The sequence below is a fragment of the Erithacus rubecula genome, assembly GCF_903797595.1.
Source record: "Erithacus rubecula genome assembly, chromosome: 1".
NCBI classification, from domain to species: Eukaryota; Metazoa; Chordata; class Aves; order Passeriformes; family Muscicapidae; genus Erithacus; species Erithacus rubecula.
Window position 1 is genome coordinate 73,040,333 of NC_136658.1, and position 22,951 is coordinate 73,063,283.

Here is a 22,951-nt window from a genome sequence, read left to right on the forward strand (position 1 = left end):
GAGGCTTTACTTTTTCTTCTTAATTTTTACTTCTGCTGAACAAAGTAACTTTAGTACCTTCTTTTGTGACAATAAAAAGAGTTGCAGAGGTCACTCTGTAACCTGTGGGGTTTTATTCCTGAGACCCCAAGAAAAACAACCACCCAGAAGTGCATACTTTTTGGCATATAATTAGGATATAAGCAAGAATTTCTCAAAAATAATTGTTTGTTCATAATGATAATGGGAATGTTTTGAAAAAAGTTGCATTGGAATAAAAAACAATCACTGAATTCTTTGCATATTTTATTTTTCTTTTTGATTTCCAACTCACACACATCTGGCGTATTTTACATCTTTGCAATAAAACATGGTTACAATAGCTTAAGGAATTTATATATCCAAAATATTTCACCATGATCTCAAGATGAAATGAACTTGTCTTCCAGATGTTCAATAGTCTCCCAATTCTAAGCTACAAACTCAAGATATTGCTTACAGACAGGTGATGAATAACTTAATCATTACGCTGATCCCCATGATTTCCAAACCTTATAAATACAAACAACAATGAAGAAGGAAATTCAGGGCTAAACTTACTAATACAAGGTGGATAACAAATAAGTAATCACATCAATAAATAATGATATGTTCCTGGTGCAAAGTGCCAATACAAAGAATCCATTATCTTTTTAAATAAATGACTGCAAGTGAGTGTAAATTCTGAGAAAATTACATTCCTGTTACATGCCTCATAGCCCTACCGACACAATATGTACATCTATGACAATACAGTCACCAAATATACAAAGAAGAAACATGAATTAAAGTGTATATACCCCTGGGTGTGTAATTTGATCAGTACAATGTGCAGAAAATTATTCTGATAGTTATCATTACAGTATTGTAAAAGATGAAGTGCCTTAGTCTGAGTGGCTTCAGGTGAGATTTTCAGAACAACTGAAAAGACCAACCTCAGTCACCTTTGAAATTAAGCTAAGGCTGTCAAATAAACTGAGCTCCTCAGATTACAAATAAGGGGGAAAAAAAAGCAGTGGGGGCTCTCTTGCCCATGATTTATATGCCAAATGTTAATATTCCAGAAGTATAGCACTTTGTCTGTATTGGGAATCATTAAGCATTACAAAGCATTAAACTGAACTTCCCTCTTTACTCCCTTTCTGTCTAGTCTTTAAATTTAAAAGGGAGGAAATTAATTACTATTGTATAAAGTATAAATATGGCAAATGATGGCTTTTTATCCAAATGCTTTGTGAGCACAACTCCACTTAAGAGGGGTAAACTTTAGATTGAAAAAGTGAAAAATGTGTTGGTGAAAATGTCAGAATTACTTTTTGCTCCCAAATTCAACCCTTTAACACAAGCTGTACCCTTAGGCAGATCTCCAGTCTGATTTATGTGAATGCACCTGTTCCTTCAAGACATCAGGTTTAAAGTACATGCAAGTTGTAACTCCACAATAAAATTAAGAAACAGTTTTGTTCTTTATACAAGGTTTTACTTTTACAAAAGTATCCCTTTAAAGTTAAGATGTGCATCTGATGTACAAAGTATCAAACATATTTTTTTTTAATCTCAGCTTGAAAAGAGGCTGGAGATGGGATGCATGTTAGGTTCAAAGCCTAAACATTGAAATAACTGGACACAAGGTTTCCCAGAATTTTCAAAAGTCTCTTGTGGCGCATCCTACTACCTTTTCTCAATAAACAAAGATATATGAAATAATTACCAAAACATTTCCTAATTCATATAATTTACATGATACAAGCTTGCTTTTCAGCAGCTGGTGTTCAGTTGTGAAAAAACACACAAAGTAAAATGGTTGCTGACTACAATGTACAGCTATTGCTGGGTGTAATGGAATGTACAACGGAGGTCAATGCAGACGTGGTTTTCCACCAGAGACTACACCTTTCTTTGCAGCACTTGTGCTCTCAGCTTTACCTGGGCTTTCAGTTCTTCACTGCACTTCAGTATCTGTTCTGGTGTTCATAGTGCCACCGGTTAAAATCTATATTAAAAGCTACGATGCTGCCCGAAGCCATGCCGGTAATCAGAGTTCTGAAAAAGATATCAGAGGCTGATGTTAATTCTCTTTTGCCTTCTCGAGCCATGGTTTTTCATAGACAGAAAAAAGCTAAAAGAACAAGGCACTTTTTGCAACACTGTCTAAAGTTCTTAAGCTTGGCTGAAAATCAGAAATGTATCTCAAACCTTTGCAATTGGTTTTAAGGCATTTAATAGGTGCTACTGCACTCTGATCCAATCTGACTCTTCCTTTGTTCTTAAGTTAATGCAATTTTAGTCACATTTTGCTAGCTGTGTCTGGCTTATTACCTTCAATGAAATGAGACCTCACTATAATGTTAAGTACTTGCACTATGAGATTCAAGTATCAGAATAAGTGTTTAATCAGGTAAATTAATAGGAAAACAACTGGAGTAATTGTTTCTTGCACATCCTGTTTACAATTCCATACCATATACCCAAAGTTCATGGAGATGTATTCTTTCTGGAATTTTAATATTTACACACAAATATGAATGACAATTCACCTCTGATCATGAGACAGATCCATAGCTCTTATGCCAGCATCACAGCCAGGGTAAATATAGAGCTGCTTGAAGTCACAGGCCTGCCATACTTCCACTACACCATTGTCTCCTCCTGTCACCAGGTTCTGCCCATCACTGCTCAGGAGGATGGCCTTCAGGAGAAAAAGAAAAATACCAAGCACACACTTAGCCTTTATGGAAATGGATCAATATTTTAAAAATTGAATTGACTTAAAAGCATTTCTTATGTTCTGCCCACTTTAAATTTGAAGCAAAATGCTCCTCCTGTCTTTCTCCCTAATCTAAAAATAAGCCAAAAAATTTTGTATCATCAATTTTTAAAAACAATTCTGTGGCATTAAGCATGATAGATAACAAAAAAGCTCCTTGACTGAATCTGCCAATATTTGAGTTCAGCACATACCATGATTTGTTCTACAATACTTACAGCTACCACTAGCACCTAAAGCAGAGCAGTGATCTGCATTCCTAATGCTGCTTCAAGTGCTAGTGATAGAGCAGAGCCCTGAAGGCATGAATTCATGTCTTGGCTAATAAATGAAGAATGAGGGCTTTTCAGAGCATTTTGTTTCAAAGACATATTTCCCACTGAAATTTAATTCCAAACAAAAATTCTGGGACTATTGTGGGCTCATTAACTATTTGTTCTTATTTATTCTGGAAAAGCTTAAGTGCATTTTCATATTTGGAGATGGTAATGAAAGGATATGTGTTTGAATGGCTTAACCAAAAGGCAGAAATTTTACATATATGATTTTCTCTAAACCATACGGCAAATAAATCCAATTTATTTAATAAATAAAAGCAACACACAATAAATGCTTGTTTGCATTTAGATTTACCCTGGTTGAATCATTGATTTCCATCTGAGCTAAGAGTTTGCCATTAATGCTGAAATTGCTGAACCGTCCTCGTTCATAGTAGATGATGCAGTGACCTTCACTAGATACTGAAATTAGGCGAGGGTACAGGCAGTTTTCTGTTCCTTCCAGGGCTCTCAGCAAGTCTCCAGTAATTGTGTGCACTAGGCAAGGACCCTCTGTATATGAAAACATAATATATCATACATTTGCTGTTTATACAAACAATATAGTCCGTGCACAAAATATGATGCATGATACACATTTATATCACATTAGTGCTGCATAGATATAAGGAGCTATAAAGTTTTCTTAAAGAATTTTAAAAGCACAACAGAAAAGGAAATGCAAGAGCCAGCACATTAAGAAAATAAATACAATATGCCCAGAAGTGTATTATTTACTTAGACTGGTAGGAATTTTCCTTGATCTGTCTTCTGAAATGCTCTTTCCTCTTCCCAAGCATTCAGGAGCTTCTCTCAGTGATTTTCTCCAACAACATGAACTCTCTTTAGCCTGCCCACTCACATTAAACAGATGTAGCCCTATCAGTGACTTGGGGGAGCAACTCCCATAGGGCATGTAATCATATTTCTCCTATAGACAATGGCAGTTCCTGTAGATCCTCTCCCCCAATGAACATGTGATATGCATAGATTTCAGTCCTGATTTGTTTCAGCAATGGGAACCATGTGAAAGCTGACAGAGTCACAATGATACTTGGACTATAAGAGATTTTAGGAGATCACACTACAACTCCATTTGCTCCAGAGAGATTTTAATATGAGATTTTGGTGTCTTTTTATTACACTCTTGAAGGAAACAAACAGCTATGAAATCTACAATGTACATTTTAATATTCAAAACTAAGCCTATTTCAAGAAAAATAAGAAATGTGTCTTTTTTGAAAGTGAGATCCATATTCCTACTAAGAAAAAGGTTCTCTTCTGTGATAAATGTAATGAGTCACAGGAAATTCTAAATGTTTTTCTTTTATGAATCACAGGATAATCCTGGACAGCAGAGTAATCTCTTCCTTATACAACTGGTTCATGACCCTGAAAGTAAATTCATACTGGCAGACTCAGCCACTTCATGTTAAGTCCTTCTAACTTCTTGGAAATTCACACAGCAGCTGGGTTTGCCCAGGTAGAATGAATCAGCATCAGTGCATTTATCTGTGAACCCTCAGGCTTTTATCTGTGTTTGCATAAAATCTTATGCAGTGGGACCCCAAATCTGGCTGCATCCAAGGGGTAGCACTGCAATGGAAATAATTAATTTGCTCAAATAGTTGAGTTTCAGCTTTGGAAATACTGAAGTGCCAGGACAAAAAGTGATGCTTTCACCTTTAGAATAATTATCTGGTCAGATTTTTTAAAAAAATACCTTCATAGCTGAATGATCATCACACAAAAGGCACACCTGATTTAGGATGCCACTGTAGGGACATACAGACTGACCACTGTTTTTTGGGTTTCTTGGGTAAGAATGTGGAAACATCAAATTGATTCACAAGATTTTCCACAGATGAGTCTTAAATGTGCTGTCTTCCTGCTTCAGTAGGTTCTTAAGTGCTGCAAGTGTCATCAGAGTGCCACAGCCAGTTCCAGAGGAAAAGCTGCCCACCAGGAAGCACAGGCTGAGCTCAGACTGGATGGAAGGCCAACACAACACTGCCATGAGATGCAATCAAAGAAGCTGGAAAGGGGCTGAAACTAACAGATCTGAAGAAAAGCTTTTGAAAAAGCATATTTTGGAAAAAAAACAGTTAAAAAAATATTTTACTTCTGCATTTTTATATGGTCTCAAGTTTCAAAAGGAAGAACATGGGAAGACTACTTCAAGAGACAGACCATTTATCTTGATCAATTATAAACATATTCTGAATTTGATTTTAAAATCTTAGGTTCTTCATCAGCTTATACCTCTAAAAATGTGCAAGTTACCGAAGCAGCAAATAGTTAATGAATCAGAAGATAACTGAGTACAGATTCAATCTATATTAAGAAGAGGAAATTTGCAAAAAAGATAGTTGGAAACTATGGCAGCTAGAGTGTATGAGGTTGCCTTAAATGGTAAGAAATAGCAATGCTTCAAGAAAAAGATTTAACTCCAGCATCCTTGTACATTCTTTTCACAAATGTCCTGACTTTGTCTATGTCTGTTATGTAGTATGCCATTACAAGAGTTAATGAACCATTAGGATTTCCTGTCAAAAATGGCTTTACTCAAAAGTTTCACGCTCAGCTTTAAAAAAAAATGTTGAGCTCCAAGACAGTATAAAAACCACTAACCCAGGAGCTCAGCTGTGAGCAAAAGCTGGCATAGCAAGCATCACATCCTTTTTACCTTCAGAAGCAGCAAACTTAAAAGTTAGTACAAAGGTATTCATGGGGATGACTGAAACAAGCATCACTATAGATGGGGATGGCAAGTCACTGGATATGAATGTAGAAGTAGAGTGGAAATGAGAAAGGAAAACATAAGGTGAAAGGAAATAAAAAGGGTGATGAAAAGAAAGGAAATAAGAAGGGACGAGAGATGACGTAGCACAAAAGAAACTAAGAGAAAAGGGGGAGAGGGAGAGGAAAACAGGAAAGGAAAAGAAAAAAAGACATGCAGTTTGGCCAGTTAAGAAGCTGAATGAGAGAGGACAGTGGTGGAACAAAAGTGGACATGGAATTAAGGAAAAGTAGGAGAAAAGGGGTAGAAGCAGTGAAATGGAATAAATCAAGGAGAAACAGAGTAAGGAAGGATGAAACAAACATTCATTGAGTGCTTTATTTACATTAATTACCAGTCATACAGGGTATTGCTGCAGGCTTAGAAAAGGATTTTGGACACTTTTGTTAGTAATTGTTGGGTGCTCTGGATTCCATAGACAACAGGGAGAACTTGCAACTGCTCATAATTCAGAAAACATTGCAAAAAGCACTACTGGACAGAATGCTGCACACAGTTCCAAAGATAACTGATCTTGCTTCCCTGGAGAGTGAGGTCAGTCCTACAAACTACCTCTTAATCTAGATCAAGGTGGAGAATTTTGACCTGGACCTCCCTGAAATACATGTCCCTATCAATAGGCTTCTTCAAAATCACTAGATGCCATTAGAATTACTGTATACATTTTTAAAAAAGAGTTTTCCAGATCTGGTTCCAGAACAGTTGCATTAACTGATGGTTGGATGGAATGATCCACTTAATTTGTATCTAAACTTGTAAGTGCAGATAGTAAATAACAATTTTCAGAGAAAAGTGCTTCAGATTCTCCTAGAATTACAACACACCTTAGGGATAATTGAAGTATGTGTGGCTTGAGGGAAGTATGAGAAATGCCACTAAAAAAGACTCTAAAAATGTTAAGACTTAAATCATAAAAACATTTCTGACCTTTAGCACCACTGATAACAAGTCCCAGCTCTGCACAGACCGACACGCAGACAACTTCATGGTCATGACCAGTTAGAACGGCCCGAGGAGCTGGATAATCACCTGTTAAAAAAAAAAAAAAAGGTTGGGAAAAAAAGAAAACAAGAGAATGCCAAATCAGATGTGGTTTATCAACAAAAGAACTTTGCTGTAATGTACTTGAAATCATTAAGCATGAGGGAGGTGGAGTGTGATTAAGTATCTCATGTTAGCATATGGAGCAAAATATATTCAGATAACATAAAACTTCAAAACCACAACTTTCCAATGCATTAATGAATTAATTAAAAGAACACAAAGTGTGGTGCTATTGAAAGCAGCTGTATTGCAAAGGTCTGGTATTGAACAAATATGTCTCCAGACTTACACTATGAACCTAAAGAATATATGATGTTCCTTTAATAATGATCCTAATTTGTTTCATGGAACTGGGTTAGGAAAAGAGGAGAAGAACAACACTGTACTAGAAGCATACTACTGCTGCATAGGTAATAATGATTCAGAGATACATGGAATGGTCACAAATAAATATATGATTAAAAATGATATTATATATATATGTATATTCAGGACTGAAATATATTTTATTTTGGTTTCAAACAAGTGGGCATTTATAGGGTGTTTACATGACAAACATTAACGTTTTTATTGTTTCTAATAATAACAGATGCTGATAACCTAGTTGTTTAGTATTTGATATTGCTCTGCCAGGCTAAGAAAGTCAATTGGCAACAAAAAATTAGTGACTTGCTAGATAGATAACACAGAGTTCACATCATTATATTTGCATTTTACTAATAAAATGTAGAAAATAGGGATATTCAAAAGGACTGGAGCTCTGCCAGTATAGTTCACATAGTAAAATAAATTACCTAGGAAACTTCATATAAATCACTGTAACGTGAATTCTGTATAAAATTACAAAATGGTTAAATCCACACTTTTGCCAACAAGAATTGGAAGCAAGTCACTGTTAATACTAATTTTGGACTGGAAGTCTTATCTCGTTTTGCTGGGTAAATACAGCTATATCAAAACAAGCTCCATTTATTTTTTTTCCACATATTTGTCTTAGTAATACAATGTCTTGATTTAAAACAGTTTTATATGCAACTGACTGTGGACAATATGGATGGCACAGAAGCTGGGTCAATGACAAATCTTTTTTTTTTTTTTTTTTTTTTCCATAGAGAGGTAGGTACTATGAACTACATACAAGGATTTTGAAAATCAGGGTTTGGAAATCAGCTTTTACTTAGGAGCCGGAAATTGATTCTTAATCAAGCCACATTTGAAGAAATGAGCTCAAAGTAGGGTCACACAACTGACAAAGCAGAGTAAGACAGGAAAGCTGCAGAGTGTTTGAAGTGTTTTCTCTCCCTTCAATGCGTAAGCTGCAAAGTGGTAGCTTTTTTAACTCTACTAACTGGGAGCCACAGGCACAAAAGATGTCCAATAGCCCAGAAACTTATCTTGCAGCTCATGGCACAGAGAGGTCCAGTGGGTGAATGGCTGCACACATTTCAACTCTGGAACAGAATGCAGTTTCCTAAGTGGAAATGCAGTTAAACACTAAACCAAAAGGGAACGACATGAGTAGCTAAAACATATTGCATGGATTTTTGAAAGATATGCATTAGGAATGGAAGCTTGGATAGACCTTTGTGGGTCAATGAATTTAGTCTTATTTTATTGCAGACACTCACATGATATAAACAGTTATTGAAAGGCTCTCTTGGTATGTGACTTGGAAGGATATTCCAGACTCCTCCTATTCTAAAGGAGAGTTTGAATTTGTTCTTGCCTACCTCTTTGTTCTTGTGCTACCATTGTCCCTTAGCTTCAGTCTCCTTCTCTAGCATTTTCCCGTCTTATGTACTTCAGGAATAAATCTCCCTTTTTGGTCTTTATTTTTGAGTCCATTAACCAAACCAAACCCTTATAAACTCCTTTGAAGGGATGGGCTTGCCATTTTTTAGCCATCGTAGCAATTCATTTCTTTGCCTGTCAAGCTTTAGGCTTATTCTTAAAATTTAGGTATCCAGAAACATATAGAATCATAGTTCTCAAAAATTCAGCATGAATCTACAAACCCTAACATTTTCTGAAATCAAAATTTATTAAAAATTCCATGAATTTTAACATCTTTCTGAACAAGATGAGAAGCAACAATCATGGATTTACAGACTTCAGCTATGGACCCAATAAAACAGACTGTGTCAGTCTAACAGATCTTGTTGTTCCAATGTACAGACACATTAAAAATGTCATATTTCTTTTGAAAACAGCTACCTCAATAAATTATAATTTCCCAAACTTTAATCTATTAAAGAAAGAATCTAATTTAATCTAATTAATAAAATAAGGTTTTTAGTCTGAAACTGAAGATGTGAACTGAAAAATTAACTTTACTGCTAGGGAAGGATGAATGTCAGAAGAAACAGAAAGATGCTTTGTGTAGCTCATCAAAGATGGCTGTATTTTGATTTTTATAATTTCCCCATCAGCCTTGCTTTGAGAACCCCATCTCCTTTTCTTTTCTCCAAGCCCATAACATAGAAGAAAAAGGAAAAAAGAAGGCAAATTATTGAATTCAAAAATTTCCACTTTTTTTTTTTTCTTTTTTCTCCTGTATGTACTCCTGGGAAAAAGAGGATTATGCTCAATGGCCATCTTGGCCCAAGCTATGATTATAGAGGTGTCCTCAGACTGCATCAAACTGGATGACTAAAATTATTACATGGCTAAAATTTTTGAAGGAAAAGAAATAATGCAATTTTCAAAAGGATGTTTTCCTCAGTGTTTCCTAGGAAAGTTCTGTAATATCAAGGAACTGTAAAATTCCAAAATACACCACATAAGCATATTTTATTGACTTCTTGATTAATAAAGGAAAATGTTTATATGAAACAACTTCCCTGAAACATAGATCTATGAGTCTTACTTTGTCCTGCTTTTCAGTAAATACAAATTAATAATGAAATATCAATATTAGGAGTAACAGTCCAGCAGTAATTGAAAATGAGATTTTTTTTTCCCCCTTAGGGCTCAAAGAAAAAATTATTCACTGATACTTTCTACAGAAAAAGCTGTGGCATGAACCTAGGTCATATTACATTTTATTACAAAGGAAAGAAGCTGTGAACTCCAAGAATCATTCAAAATCTAGCAAAATATTCTGTCACTGTCACGTCACCACTGATAGATGCAGCCAGAGGTCGAAGGCTGCAGCTCTAAGGGAATTGCAGGTGAAAATATCCTACCTAAGAACTGAGATACCATCACTGTAAACTCCCTGTAATTTCCCCAAAGGAGCACCTTTGAACTGAATTACTAGAGGGCAGAAGGGAAAAAAAAAAAGTGCTGTATTTCCAAACAAGTAAGTTTTTCTAGAAAGTCTAAAATAAAACACATATTTCCTTCTTGCGGAAGAATATATTGCTTAATACTATTGTAAGATTCTTCGGGAACAGATGGTGCTCCTGCACAACAAGGAAAAAAGATGAGGGAAAGAAAGACAAAAGACAGTGTGACTATTTCTCTCATATTGTCCTTTTCCAGGAATTATGTATAGATTTCTATGGGGACACATCTAGGAGTATTCTGTATAAAGAAATATGAGAGCACATGGCCAATTTTAGCTTCCATTTCATCTCTCACTTTGACAAAAACAAGTACAAGGCTATACCTGAATACTTGCTGAAAAGAATTTACTTTGCTATTTTCTTTACTGTTAGAACTTTTCAGAGATGTGCATCAGAATATTAAATTTTAGAAAATGCAATGGCCTTCATGGAGTTAAATATTAAGAACCTTCTCAAATTTTTACTGTCAGAAAAAGAATCTTGGAATTTTAATAAAAGGCTACAACTAATAGATATGAATATCTCAAAACAGAACACACTCAATAACAATGCCCACAACATGAAGGAGCAATGAGTGTAAAAGAAAGACTGCTGAGAGGAAAATACTAATATATTCAAAATATTCCCAGTCCTGGGAAGCAGAGCTGCTACATTTTCTGAGGAATTTTTTATATAGCTACAAACAATTCACCTAGGGCTTTCAGGTACCTTGCACTAATCAAGAAGGTAAAATACAGTGGAGGACAGAAGATTATGGATTTGTAGCATCTCTTCCTCTCTCCTTCACTAAATTGCTTTGGGATCTTGAGCAAGTTTCTGAACCCCCCCTGCACTGCACAACTCCCACAGAGTGTGCAGCATAGCATGGGCCCAGACATCTGTTGATAAAATACTAGAGATAACTGCATCATCTCAGGTGGGTTATTGGCTCGTTTACCTTTACATAGCAGCCTTAGAAGAGAGATGTCTTTGGCAACCAGAGCAGAGAAGGTGCCAGTAAAAATTACAAATTAGTTTTCAAAGAGCTTCTGCTCTGACAAAGCAGTGCTAAAGATACTGCATTTCAAAAACTAATATCTAACTTGTACAAACTTACATGTACCATAATAACTCCTTAAACAGACAAAGCAAGATAGTACATGTGCCCATGTGCAGGACTTTCAGACAGCCACCCAGCCCTCTTGGTGCAGAGCACACTGGTGACTATTTTTAAACTGCTGCCATTTCAAGGTTGAGCTAGGGCATAATAAAATATAGAGGGATATAAAGCAATTGAAAGTTCTGAGTTCAGAATAAATTGCAAGTCATTACAAGTTATTTTGAACTCAGAACTCTTGCAAGACACAAGATGTTCACAACTTCAAGTTGTTCCAAAATTACATTATGTAGAAGGAACACGTGAAGATATATTTCATGACAGACACACAAAAAGGTATATTGACTTGACAAAGATATTTTATGGTAATGTTTACCCTACCTTACAGATGTATACTGAATACACTCACTGGGACAGGATGAATTTTTAGCACCTGTGAAGATTTATGTTATAATGCTAAACAAACCCATCTTATGGCCAATAGACACAGCATTTTTCAATGGTCACAATTGCTGCTAGAAAAAGTGGGGTTAACTCCCACACCTCTTGTGACCATCCTCTTGGAAGCTACAATAGGTAATGAGAAATGTCAAGTCCCAAGATCAATGAAATTTCAGGCTCTAGGGAAAAAACCAGGAATAGCATTGATCCTTTTAAAGAACACCAGTCAGAGGGTGAATGTAATATATTGCATGGAGAGGCTCAAGAGGATAAGCGGCCAGGTCCAACATACTTACCTGACAAAAAATTCAATCAGCCTTTAGCACAAGCTGCCTACCCTTCCTTTCTTTCATGCAGGAGTCTGATTCCAATTAAACTGTGAAAATTAATTTTTATCACTTCCAAATTAGTTTCTGAATTTGTGTCTGTTTCAGATGAAAGCATCTGTCCCTCACTTTTCTGTAATTCTATCATCTACCTTGGTATATTGGTTCAAAGACTCTGAGATTATTCTCATTTTCAAAGTCACTTGTTTGAAAGAGACATTCAATAAAGTAATCATAAAATATAAAAATAAAACAGCTATAATGATACATGTTGAACTCCAGGGCATATCATGTACTTTCTCTGCTCCTTTTTGTGATGACTAACACAGTTGCCTTCTGAGAAGAAATTTGTACACAAATTAGCACTCAGCTAAAACAAATCCCTTTGTATCATAAGAGAAGAAAAACCAAAACACAAATTGTCAAACTCCATCAGAACAATTTTTCTATTCAGTCTCTGAGAACTGTAAAGATTTATATTTCCCATATCACTACAAATAAATAAAATAAGCAAACTATGTCCTTTGCATGTGCCATGTCATACTAAGAGAAAACAGATACCTTTCACTGTTCTCACAATTGCAGCAGATTTATACAATGTGGTCATCAACCTTTATTAGGTTGCAGATTAGGTGCAGATTGAGATTATTCCAGATAGGCAATTTTATCTTAGAAAGTAGATATCTGACTCTGGCAACAGGACTAAGCTTCATTCTGTTCAGTGTTTTTGCAAAATTTGGTACTTAAGTAAGCAAGGATAAAGAAACAAAAGGAAGTTCAAACATAAACCCTGCGTTCAACTGCCCCTCAGCCTACAGGAAATCATACCACATGTCTTACTTTCCACCAGCCTCTAGTCTAGTCTTAACAGGACCTCCAAACACTGCTGGAACTTAGTAATGGCATGGCCATAAAAGCAGTGTTGAACAAGAGAAAGTACAAACAGGGACCAGATTTGCCCTTCATGCTGCTACTGAAGGTAATGTATCATATGGCTCCTGATTTCTTGATTTATCTCTATATCCCATCATCATGACATGTAGCATGCATAAATATAAGTGTAGAATTTTGCTTTCTCCCAATTCTGGAGTTTTTCAGGGGCAAATCCTATGGTAACTTACAGCTGATAAGCAGTACATGCTTGTGAACATGGGAATGAGGGCTTTAATTCCCTCAGTCTCTAAAGGTCAAAAACATAGTCTCCTACTTCGTGGACAAATACTCTAACCAGAAGATTTCCTACAAACTATTTCAGAAAGCTACTGTATGGAAAACATTGCATTTAAAACTTGGTAAAACTTCACTTTTCTCACAGTTATTGTGAGAGGTGTCAAGAAATTGTGCCAAGTGCAAACTGAACCAGAAACCAATTTTTGACACTTACTGTAGAATAAAAATGACAATTTAATAAATGTATTGATTGAAAAAATAATTAAAATTATTAAGTTTATCATGCTGTCATAGACAAGCTTTCAACCACTGAGCTAGATCAATCATTTGCATCTTTTCTCAATTCTCCTTTTTAAACAAGAGCTGGTTCTGTATACCCACAGACCCAGCTGAGGTGACCCACTGAACATATGCCTGTACAGGTATTTCAGCAGAAGGTTCTAAAGAAATCTGACAGGTTAGGTTGTTGACATACGTGTTGTTCATTAGAGATTACACCTACCTCATGGATTCTGGAATACAAATTTCAGCAGAATTTGTAAGGAATTTGACAATCTTTCACCTGAGAGTATTTCACAATAAATGATTGTGACTTCTATTTTTTTGAATGAAATGGGATCCATATTTTTCTATACAAATGTTTAGGACTGGAGGTTTGCTTTTTCTCCCCTTTAAGATTTCCTGAAACAACTGAAGTTCCTTTTGGCAACTGGATGTATTGAAGTTGAAATTGATAATTAACTGTCTTTCAGTTTAAAAGATAGTTATAAAGTCAAACATCTAACCCAGAAAATTACTGTACCTGACATTTTTCTTTGAGTTCTTCACTTTCTTATGTCTTGTGGTATAAAACACCTTATCTGTGTCTCCAGATGACAGCTCTTAAAAACACCAATACCCCTTTTCTTCCCACTGAAAATATCATCTATATCTTTCTGGAAATTTATTCTAAAGATTTCAAGTATTTGGATTTGATCTACATTGATCATATCACTTAAATTTTTCCTACAAGGTAAATCCTAACCTTCTATCAGCAGCTATAGAAGACTAGATTAGGAAATGTCTTTATTACTTTGGGGGCTTCAACTATGTAAAACTTCCAATATATTTTCACAAGGATTGTTGAGAATCCTTCACTCTGGGAAATTAGTTTAAAGGGAATTTTAGTCATATGACAGCTATCATGTCAACTAGTCATTACTTCAGCAAAAATACTTAGTAATTGTAGAAGTTTTTAAAGAGGCCCCTTTTTAAAAGGCCCTTTGTTTTTGTGATCTATCCCCATTAATGTATGTTCATGAAAAGTCAAATAGCTGTTAATAATGATATGTTTCCAATGCATGCAGTTCTGGTTATAGAACAGTACTTAGTATTAATTAGCATATCCATGGTGTTGCAATTCAATGAATAGAGATAGAAATAATAGAAATGCCATCACTCTTCTTCACATGAGTTTTCCACGTCTTCAACATGAATATTAAAAAATCTTGTCAATATATTTCAAAGCTACCACAGTGGTCTTGAGCACTTAGTCTTCCTGAGTAGTGTTACCTGTGCCTGTAACATTTCATTTGACTAAGCATGACTATCTGCAGCACAGCCTCTTATTAATATGACTATAAGGTCGTTTCTTCAGCAAAAGCCTTATCCATAGAGAGGTAGAGACAGAGAGTAAGTCACACAAGTAATTTTTGTTTCCATTTATTTCTGTAGGCCAGGTCATATCCTTCCTTTCATAAAGACCTCCAAGGCAGACCATTCCAAAGTTAAACAGCTAAGATATTAAATCTGAGATACCAAAAAGTACCATCTTTGTGCATTCAGATATGTAGGTGATGACAGAATTACACCACTAAAATAATTATATCTGGAAAAGAAATGAAGCAGTTTGTACCAGCTGGAAAGGAGATGCTAATTGCAAGGTCATCCAAGCCCTTTATAATCAAAGGAGGTAAGGGGAAAGTCTTATATTTTTTTCTCTTTAATGAGAGTAGAAACTTCTTTTTTCATTTTTCTCTTAACATAGAAATGACTAATACCTCATATGAATCACACAGGCATTCAAAGAAGAAAAATGGCATCAACCTAAACTGACTGCTAAGACATGAAAACCCTTGTCAGACTGGAGAATTACATACTAAAAAGTCATGAAATATAGGCAAAAATTAAAGAAATTTTTTATCAGAACACAATTTTATTTTCTCTCTCTATTCCCTCTGCTATAAAAGCAAATAAAATATGGTAAGAAAACAAAGCATTTATCAGTCTCCCTTTTACTCTGCTTAGAGACAAATGGAAAAAAGTCAGAATTCAATAAAAAGATTCCTGCTGCAAAATTAACAAAATATTTACTTTTAAATAAATAAAACACTTTTCTACCAGCCGTTCAGTTGAAGAAATACTTTTACCTTGATGTCTGTAACTGACAGTACTTCCTCCAGTCAGTATTGAATCAGAGATAAAAACTGATAATGACAGATTCTTCCATTCTTATCCAAAGACAAAACCCTTCTGTTGAAAATTATCATTAGAGACCAGAAACTTCTTTAAGTGAAATGGATTTGGTGCTGTATAAAACAGTTCTAGCACATGGATAAACCCTGTTCTTTAGCTGCAGCCATATCTCTCGCTAGGGTGATGGGATCTTTTGATTAGTGGTGCACTTTAAGTGTTCTCACATTTAAATTAATATTATTATTGTGTCCCCCTCACTCTGAAAAGCACTGATAGACCCATGCAAATGAAATGCAAATTTTTCCTGACATTTTATCTTTTTCTATTTTTATGCAGTCAGATTGAGTCCCCAAACTATAGAAAGACCTTTCTCAAGAGAGTCTCTTTTAATTCCATGGCATGTGAGACATTCTTTTTTTGAAAAGGCAAGCAGCTGATATAGCATGCTGTAGCACAAAAGGAGTAAGTTAAAATGCCAAAAAATATTTCCAGTGAAAGAGAAGTCAAAATATAGTGATATATGTCCTGTCACTTAAAGGCCACTACCATCTTGTTCTAGTTTATGATGACATGATGCTATAAATGATAAAGGCAATTACAAACTTAAGAACTATACTCTCATCCTATTATCTCTTAACATGCAGAAAGGATTTAAACTTTTTTTTTGCTAGCAATTAATGCACTACTTAGCATGTGGTGCTCTTCTCATACCAACTTTCAACCTGCAGGCAAAGTTACTGATATATTTGGCAATAAGCTTCTTTCGAAGCCGAAAGAGGGAAAGTTAAAACAAGTATTTGATACAGAAGACCTCTGAGAGAGGTGTTATTTAAAGGATACTTACTGCTGTTTGGATTGTCACCTATGATGTGATGTCGGCCACTCCAGTACCAAAGCAGCAGTGTAGCATCTCGAGAGCCAGACACGATGTAGCAATCGCCCCCGATGTAGGACTCCGACCTGGCAAGGCAAGTCACGACGTCCCAGTGGCCAAACACAATCTGAGTTAATTTTCCTGGTGGGAATGCAAAGTCATACAAATTCAGTTTTCTAAGGTACTGGCAGCATTTAGAAATCATTAAGTATATAATTAATATTCAGTTCAAATACAACTTTTGTCTCATGTCCCGTAATTAAAGTTCACTAAATGCTACAAGAATATTAAAAAATCACAAAGATTAAACTTTTTTTCCATCTTTTTTTTCGTTCCTATTGAAGGCTGTGCTCTGTGTCAATCCGTAGTCTAACCCTTATCTCTCAAAATCAAAGCAGTGCTGCAGTCACTGAATATTAAGTGGAGTTACAGCTCCATCATTATTTAAGCAATGGCATTAGAATCGTATTTATGAATTTCATGAGTGATATACATGAGACTGCACATGAACTTTTCCATAATTGTGCCACATTATTATGTTAAAAACGTGTATTTGTTCTATATAAATGTCAAACTAAGGTTTACTATGATTATCACCTCCTCCTTTCTATTATCACTATTTGTTTTTAGCAATATACTGAGTGATATTAGGCTAAGTACTCACACAAAGCACAAAATACTGGTTCCTGCAGCAGGATATTCAACCTAATTTTTTACAACCTGAAATAAATAGAGCTAGAAATAATAGATCCGTGAAAATATTGTAGCAAACATTTTGGCTGATCCTTCTGATATGATAAATTTCATGAAAATAACTATGGTTTTCAAAAGTTAAATGAGAGAACCAGAGAACTGCATTTGAGGTCACCTGTTTCTGTGGAATAGACTCGAAAGCTCTTGTCCCAGAACCCACAGATAAGAATGTAGCGATTATCTGCCGTGACCACGAAGCAGTGTGCATTGATCTGGATGCTCTGATCCACAAGGTCTGTGATCTGACGTTTGTTCACACCAGAGTTATTGGCTGTAACGAAATGCAAAACACATTTTACATGTAAGCCATTCCAACACCTTCCTGTCATCCATTTACAGGAGAAAATGAATACATTTAACTTTCAATGAACTGTGAATTTGTTGTTGAGTAAGCATTTTGAATATGAACATTTAGAGCTGTCTATATGGGTGTCAGAAATACAAAATTATTGTGAGATTCCTAGTTCCCCTTTGAATAAGGGATAAGACTTTACAGGAGATGACAATTCCTTATAAGCTGCCTGATGCACTGCATAATATGTGGTAATAATTTTAGTGCTCTGCAGAAGTAGTCCCCCAAACAATCTGAACCAGGGGAAAGTGGTCGAAGTCCATATAAAATATGAAATCAATATTAACAATACTGCAGAGAGACAACTCTTGGTGGTTGGTATCTCTTCTACAGAAAACTGCTTGTATTGTGTAGCCTTAACAACCCCATACCTCCAGATGCTTAACCAGATTACAGACAAGGATTCCACCAATGAATGAAGGGAGACCTCATGATCTTGAGCACCCCCACGAGAGGAAGTGGAGGAGCTGATCTTTTTACTCTTGTGACAGGGACAGGATTCAAGGAAAAGGCACAAAGCTGAGTTAGGGAATGTTTGGGTTGGATATCAGGAAAATGTTTTTACCCAGAGGGTCTTTGGGCACTGGAACAGATCCCCAGGGAAGTGGTCACAGAACCAGCCTGACAGAGCTCAAGAAGAGTTTGGACATTGCTGTCAGGAAGACAGTGTGACTCTTGGGGAAGTCCTGCACAGGACCAGGAGTTGCACTGGGTGATCCTGATGGGTCCCTTCCAACTCAGCATATTTTATGATTCCATAAATCTATTCAAACCTAATGGGATTTTCCAGTAGAGGAAAAGTAAGACTTATCATCTGCTTCTCAAGCAGGGACCCAGGTCACAGACAGTACTTTTAAAAGAGGCAATGACATCTAGAAACTCCCCCAAACAGAGGGAAAAGGAATGGTTCATGCAGAATCCCACCAACCCAACTGTCAAACAGAGCTATTCAGAAGGATACTAATGACTGGGAGACCCCACCAAATGCCCTCTGTCCTCCCTCTGACACGACAGACAAGATATGGCCACACCATTAAAGTGTGTTCCATCTCAATATTAACTTTCTGGAGGTTGAGTATATAATCTAAGTTAAATTTACCCACTCCATCCAGTCTCACTGGAGAAGAAGACATTTTTTCACATGACAAGTCATCTCACACTGTAATAGCTATCTAAGTTCCAGACAGCTCCAGAAGAGAGTTTGTCTTTCTGCAGTAGCTATGGAGGGAATCTTGACAACGAACTTCAGTTATTAGAAGTTAGGGAGGTAAAAATTACTCTGAGAAATATGCTTCTCCTAACACAAGAACACAACTTAATGCAGATAATAATCTGATTTTTCCCTATTTTTCACTATTCTACTTATACCGCTCACAACTGCATGAAATAAAGAGATTCAGCCAAAAACCCCCCACTCCATTCTATTATGAAATTGCTTTGTGGAAGTTAATATCATGTTTATATACATTCTAAGAACACATATTTAAATTAGCAGACCCTCTATGTCCACCAGCTGAAAGAAAATTAATAGCAAATTACTCAAATTTCCTAAGCAGATGGGCAAAATAGTTGTGCCTTAGCTTGTGAGAGAAAATACTAAAGAGGAAACTACTGTCATTATATGAGATCAAATGAAGCACACAGAATGAGAAAGCTAACTCTCCTCAGGTACTTCTATATAAATCTTTTGGACATGAATATTGATATAGACAAAAAAGGAATTTTATATCTGGCTACATTTAAAAATGTATGGTTTTTTTCTCAGCAATGCTGCTAACTTGCCCCTAAGAACCTTCCTTATCCCCAATTTCTGTTTCAAATTACTGAATTCCCACCCCCCACACAAATCAAATAAGTGAAATAAATGATAATTTGTGATTGTTAGGAAGTCCTGAAATCTAACAATTTTAGCAGATGTTATTTCTCAAGTCACTTTCTCAAAAAATTCAGAATTTTAAAAAATACTATCAATTTAAAAAACAGTATTTTAATTATTAAATTAGCATTGTCAACTAAATCCAAATCATAAAGTGAATGAAAATAAATGTATGTTCATTTGCACAGATAAGCATAGTGCTGGCTGTAAAAAAAAAAAAAATGCTATCTCCACAGGACCCTCACATTTTATTTTACTAATGTGAACTGATAAGAGAGCAGAATTACAGATATGGGCTGACAAGGTAACTGATTTAATCGGTAGTTTCTTAAATACCAGTTGCTGGTGATGTTAATAACAAATAGCACTCATGTTATTCATTCAGCATCAATAGCTAATGCTTTTAGTTTTCCAGGACTGACAAGAATAAATATTTTCCTATTTTCTGTGTTAAATGAAGCAGAACATACAAATATAACTTAATCAATAACTCCTGGAAATGCCAATTTCAAATATATTGCTACATTTTCATCTTGACATACCAATCAATGGATCCATTTCAATTGGAAGATGATGGGCTTGATCCAAGGAATATCCTGGGGCTCCCCGAAGGCCTGCACATAAAAGGAAGAATAAAGCCCATAGAAGCACTTTGACATGACTTTTCTAGGTCTAAAAGTTCATTATTGGATTATTATATACTTTTAGAAAGTAACTTTTTACTATTTGCTTTATTATTATTTTCAGATTTCTTCCTCTGTGCTACACAAATATGCATTTGCTAATTCTTCATTTATGTAAAAGTAACACTAAATGTAGAAGAGTCAACTTCATGACAACTGCAGCCACACACATTCATTTAAAATAGTGTAAGAGACAGTTATTTAACTTTTGAGCAGTGATCTTAGCACAGAAAATAAAGTTAATTAGATCAAACATAGTTACATATGGAAACCTGTATGTGACAGAAACTTGGATCTTTTCATGGATTTATCTAACATTTTTATATGTAAAAATGTAGGCTACAGTAAATGTGCCACAATTATTCCTGTTAATTCTATTCTGAGCAGTCCTTAAGATGTTCAAATGTACATCAGGGGCTGCAAATTTAATGTTATCTGTTCTCTTGCACAGCTCTCATGCATTGCTTTGTCTCTTCTGAGCACCTTTCCTGGTATATAAATCAAATAGTCACTACTGAAAATAAAATTTTGTCACGAACTGCCACAAGAATACCCTGTATAATAGGACATTCAGATTTCTGATGAATACAGCCCATTTTCTACTCGTGCAATAGACAGCTGGAAGAAAAGTTAGTTCTGCCATTTTCAGAAAGACACTGCTCTGAGAACTTCTTCTTCCCTTCTGTCTCTTCTTTCAAAACCAAAGCAGTTTGGGACAGATCTTTACTGGTATTAACTTAGATTCATTCACTTCTGTTATGAGATATCTATGTATATGCCTCCTACTGTTTATTAATTCCAAAAGCTCTACATTCATTCTACAACAAGTGGTCTGTGCATTACATTTCTGTAGATAAACCTATCTTTTATAGTGGAGTTATGTTTTATTAAAATAATGTTATGGCAAAAGTAGGAAATTGATACCCTGGACTGGATTAGCCTCCTGCAAAAGAAGTAACATTGCCGAGCAGAATGTAGAAGTTAAGAAAAGCATTACAATAAGGTTTGATTCTCTAAACAATTTCATTTTCCTCTCTTTCTATTAATTTTTTTTTTTTTTTGGCAATTTAGACAAGAAGTTTACAAATGGTGTGAAATTTAATTTTTGTTTGGTTCATGCCTTGAGTTCTACATGTTTGCAACATGCCTTCTGCTTTACAAGAGTACAGAGGAAAACTTGAAACCTTACTGCCATATGCATCATGAAGACCAACAAAGCCGCAGCTAAACTAAAGGACTCCAAATAACAGTTTTTAGGGAAACCCTTGAACTCCAGAATACTGCAATATCAATGAGATTAATTCCTTCACAGTAAAGTACAGGTAGGTATTTTGGGTTCTCTTGACTTGATAACCTGGAAGAGAAAGGGCTACTGCAGAACTAAATAAGCTTTCTCAAATAGAGGAATGATGACGGGTATAGAGTATTTGGACAGAATCCCTGAAAAATCAAGGGAAAATAATGAGGAATTAGCCAACCAATGTTAGTCAAAGGTGCAATAAAATGACACATGACAGTTTCTGCACATTTGAATCATTCCTGAAATTGAAATCTTCCATTGAGGACATTGTCACAAAAGACTTTAAAATTTTTTTTTTTGTTGTTTTTTCCTCCCTCTAGATTTTTATCTTTTGTTTTAAAGAAAGGGGGAATTTTTTTTTTTTTTTACATGTAATGCAGTTGCACCTGATGGCATATTAGAAATGTTTCCAGATATTGCAGCATAAGGGCTATTGTTGCAGGAAACTACCTGAGAAAATCAAACCTTTCCTCCCTCATGTACCTCATGTCCCCACCACCTATTTAGTGATGCCTAGAACAGCATCACTGTGCATGGACAGTCCTAATGGCAATATGGAGAGGTGAGCAGAGGGACTGGAAGGGAATTTTAGGATGGCTCTCTTGGATGGGCTTTTTTGAGAGAATGAGGAAACTTCTCAGAACAGTTCAGTGTCCGGCTGCTTAGGCTTGCTTATGGCCCCAGGTAATCCAGCAGTGACCCAGGGGAAGGCTTATGACAGGATCCTGAAATGTCTCTCAAGCAGCAGATAGGGATATATACTCTCTAGCATGCCATATTAATATTTGTTGCTTCGAGAGCAACAGCAGTCTCCTGAAAAGCATTATATCAAATCCTGAAGTAGCCACAAATCGATTGGCTGCCATGGTGATGTGCTGCTGTTAAGGAGAGTGTTTCTAGGAATGACACCAGAGAAAACAGAAGCTGGGATTATTTGACACAAAGCAGAAGAAACAGTAAATTTTGGTGCACAGGCAGGGCGTGTGAGCTAAATAGCACTCAGAATTAGAGCTGCATTGTGAAGGCTTTCAGCTTTGAATGAAGCTTGCCTGCGAGCACCTACCTACTGTGTTGTGCCAGCGATTGACTGCAAACAGCCTGCTGCAAGTGACAGTCACCACTGCAGGGATGGTCAGGTGGGGCAGCGTGTTGGCTGCCACGTGTGTGACAGGGGAATTGGACGGGAACTTCAGCACCATGATGACATCCTGCTGCATCTGATCTTTAAACATGAGGGGGCTCTGTGGAAGGAAACACTGTTGAGTAGAAAGGAGAAGAGAGCAGAAGAAAACAGAAGGGATAACACAATTAGTGAGCAGGTCTGAGGGATAACGAGGTTAAAAAAGAGCAGGCAAGCATGTGCACATACAGGGAAAACAACAGTACCTGAGTA

General features: G+C 36.0%; 1 protein-coding gene across 8 annotated transcripts in view; it reads right to left on the bottom strand.

Moving 5' to 3' along the window:
- Nucleotides 1-268: 268 nt before the first annotated feature.
- Nucleotides 269-22,951, bottom strand: part of NBEA (neurobeachin) — a 451,247-nt gene continuing 428,564 nt past the window's right edge. For 4 of the 8 annotated variants that reach the window (XM_079333484.1, XM_079333487.1, XM_079333485.1 and 1 more), the window contains 8 exons: nt 22,622-22,814; nt 20,118-20,189; nt 17,463-17,618; nt 16,565-16,735; nt 6,830-6,931; nt 3,419-3,615; nt 2,556-2,707; nt 269-2,061 (listed from right to left, as the gene is read on the bottom strand). In XM_079333484.1, coding sequence (XP_079189610.1) covers nt 1,971-2,061; nt 2,556-2,707; nt 3,419-3,615; nt 6,830-6,931; nt 16,565-16,735; nt 17,463-17,618; nt 20,118-20,189; nt 22,622-22,814 — 1,134 coding nt within the window. In that variant the 3' untranslated portion in view covers nt 269-1,970. The remainder of the gene's footprint in view (nt 2,062-2,555; nt 2,708-3,418; nt 3,616-6,829; nt 6,932-16,564; nt 16,736-17,462; nt 17,619-20,117; nt 20,190-22,621; nt 22,815-22,951) is intronic. The other 4 variants (XM_079333489.1, XM_079333488.1, XM_079333486.1 and 1 more) reach the window with 3 other exon arrangements.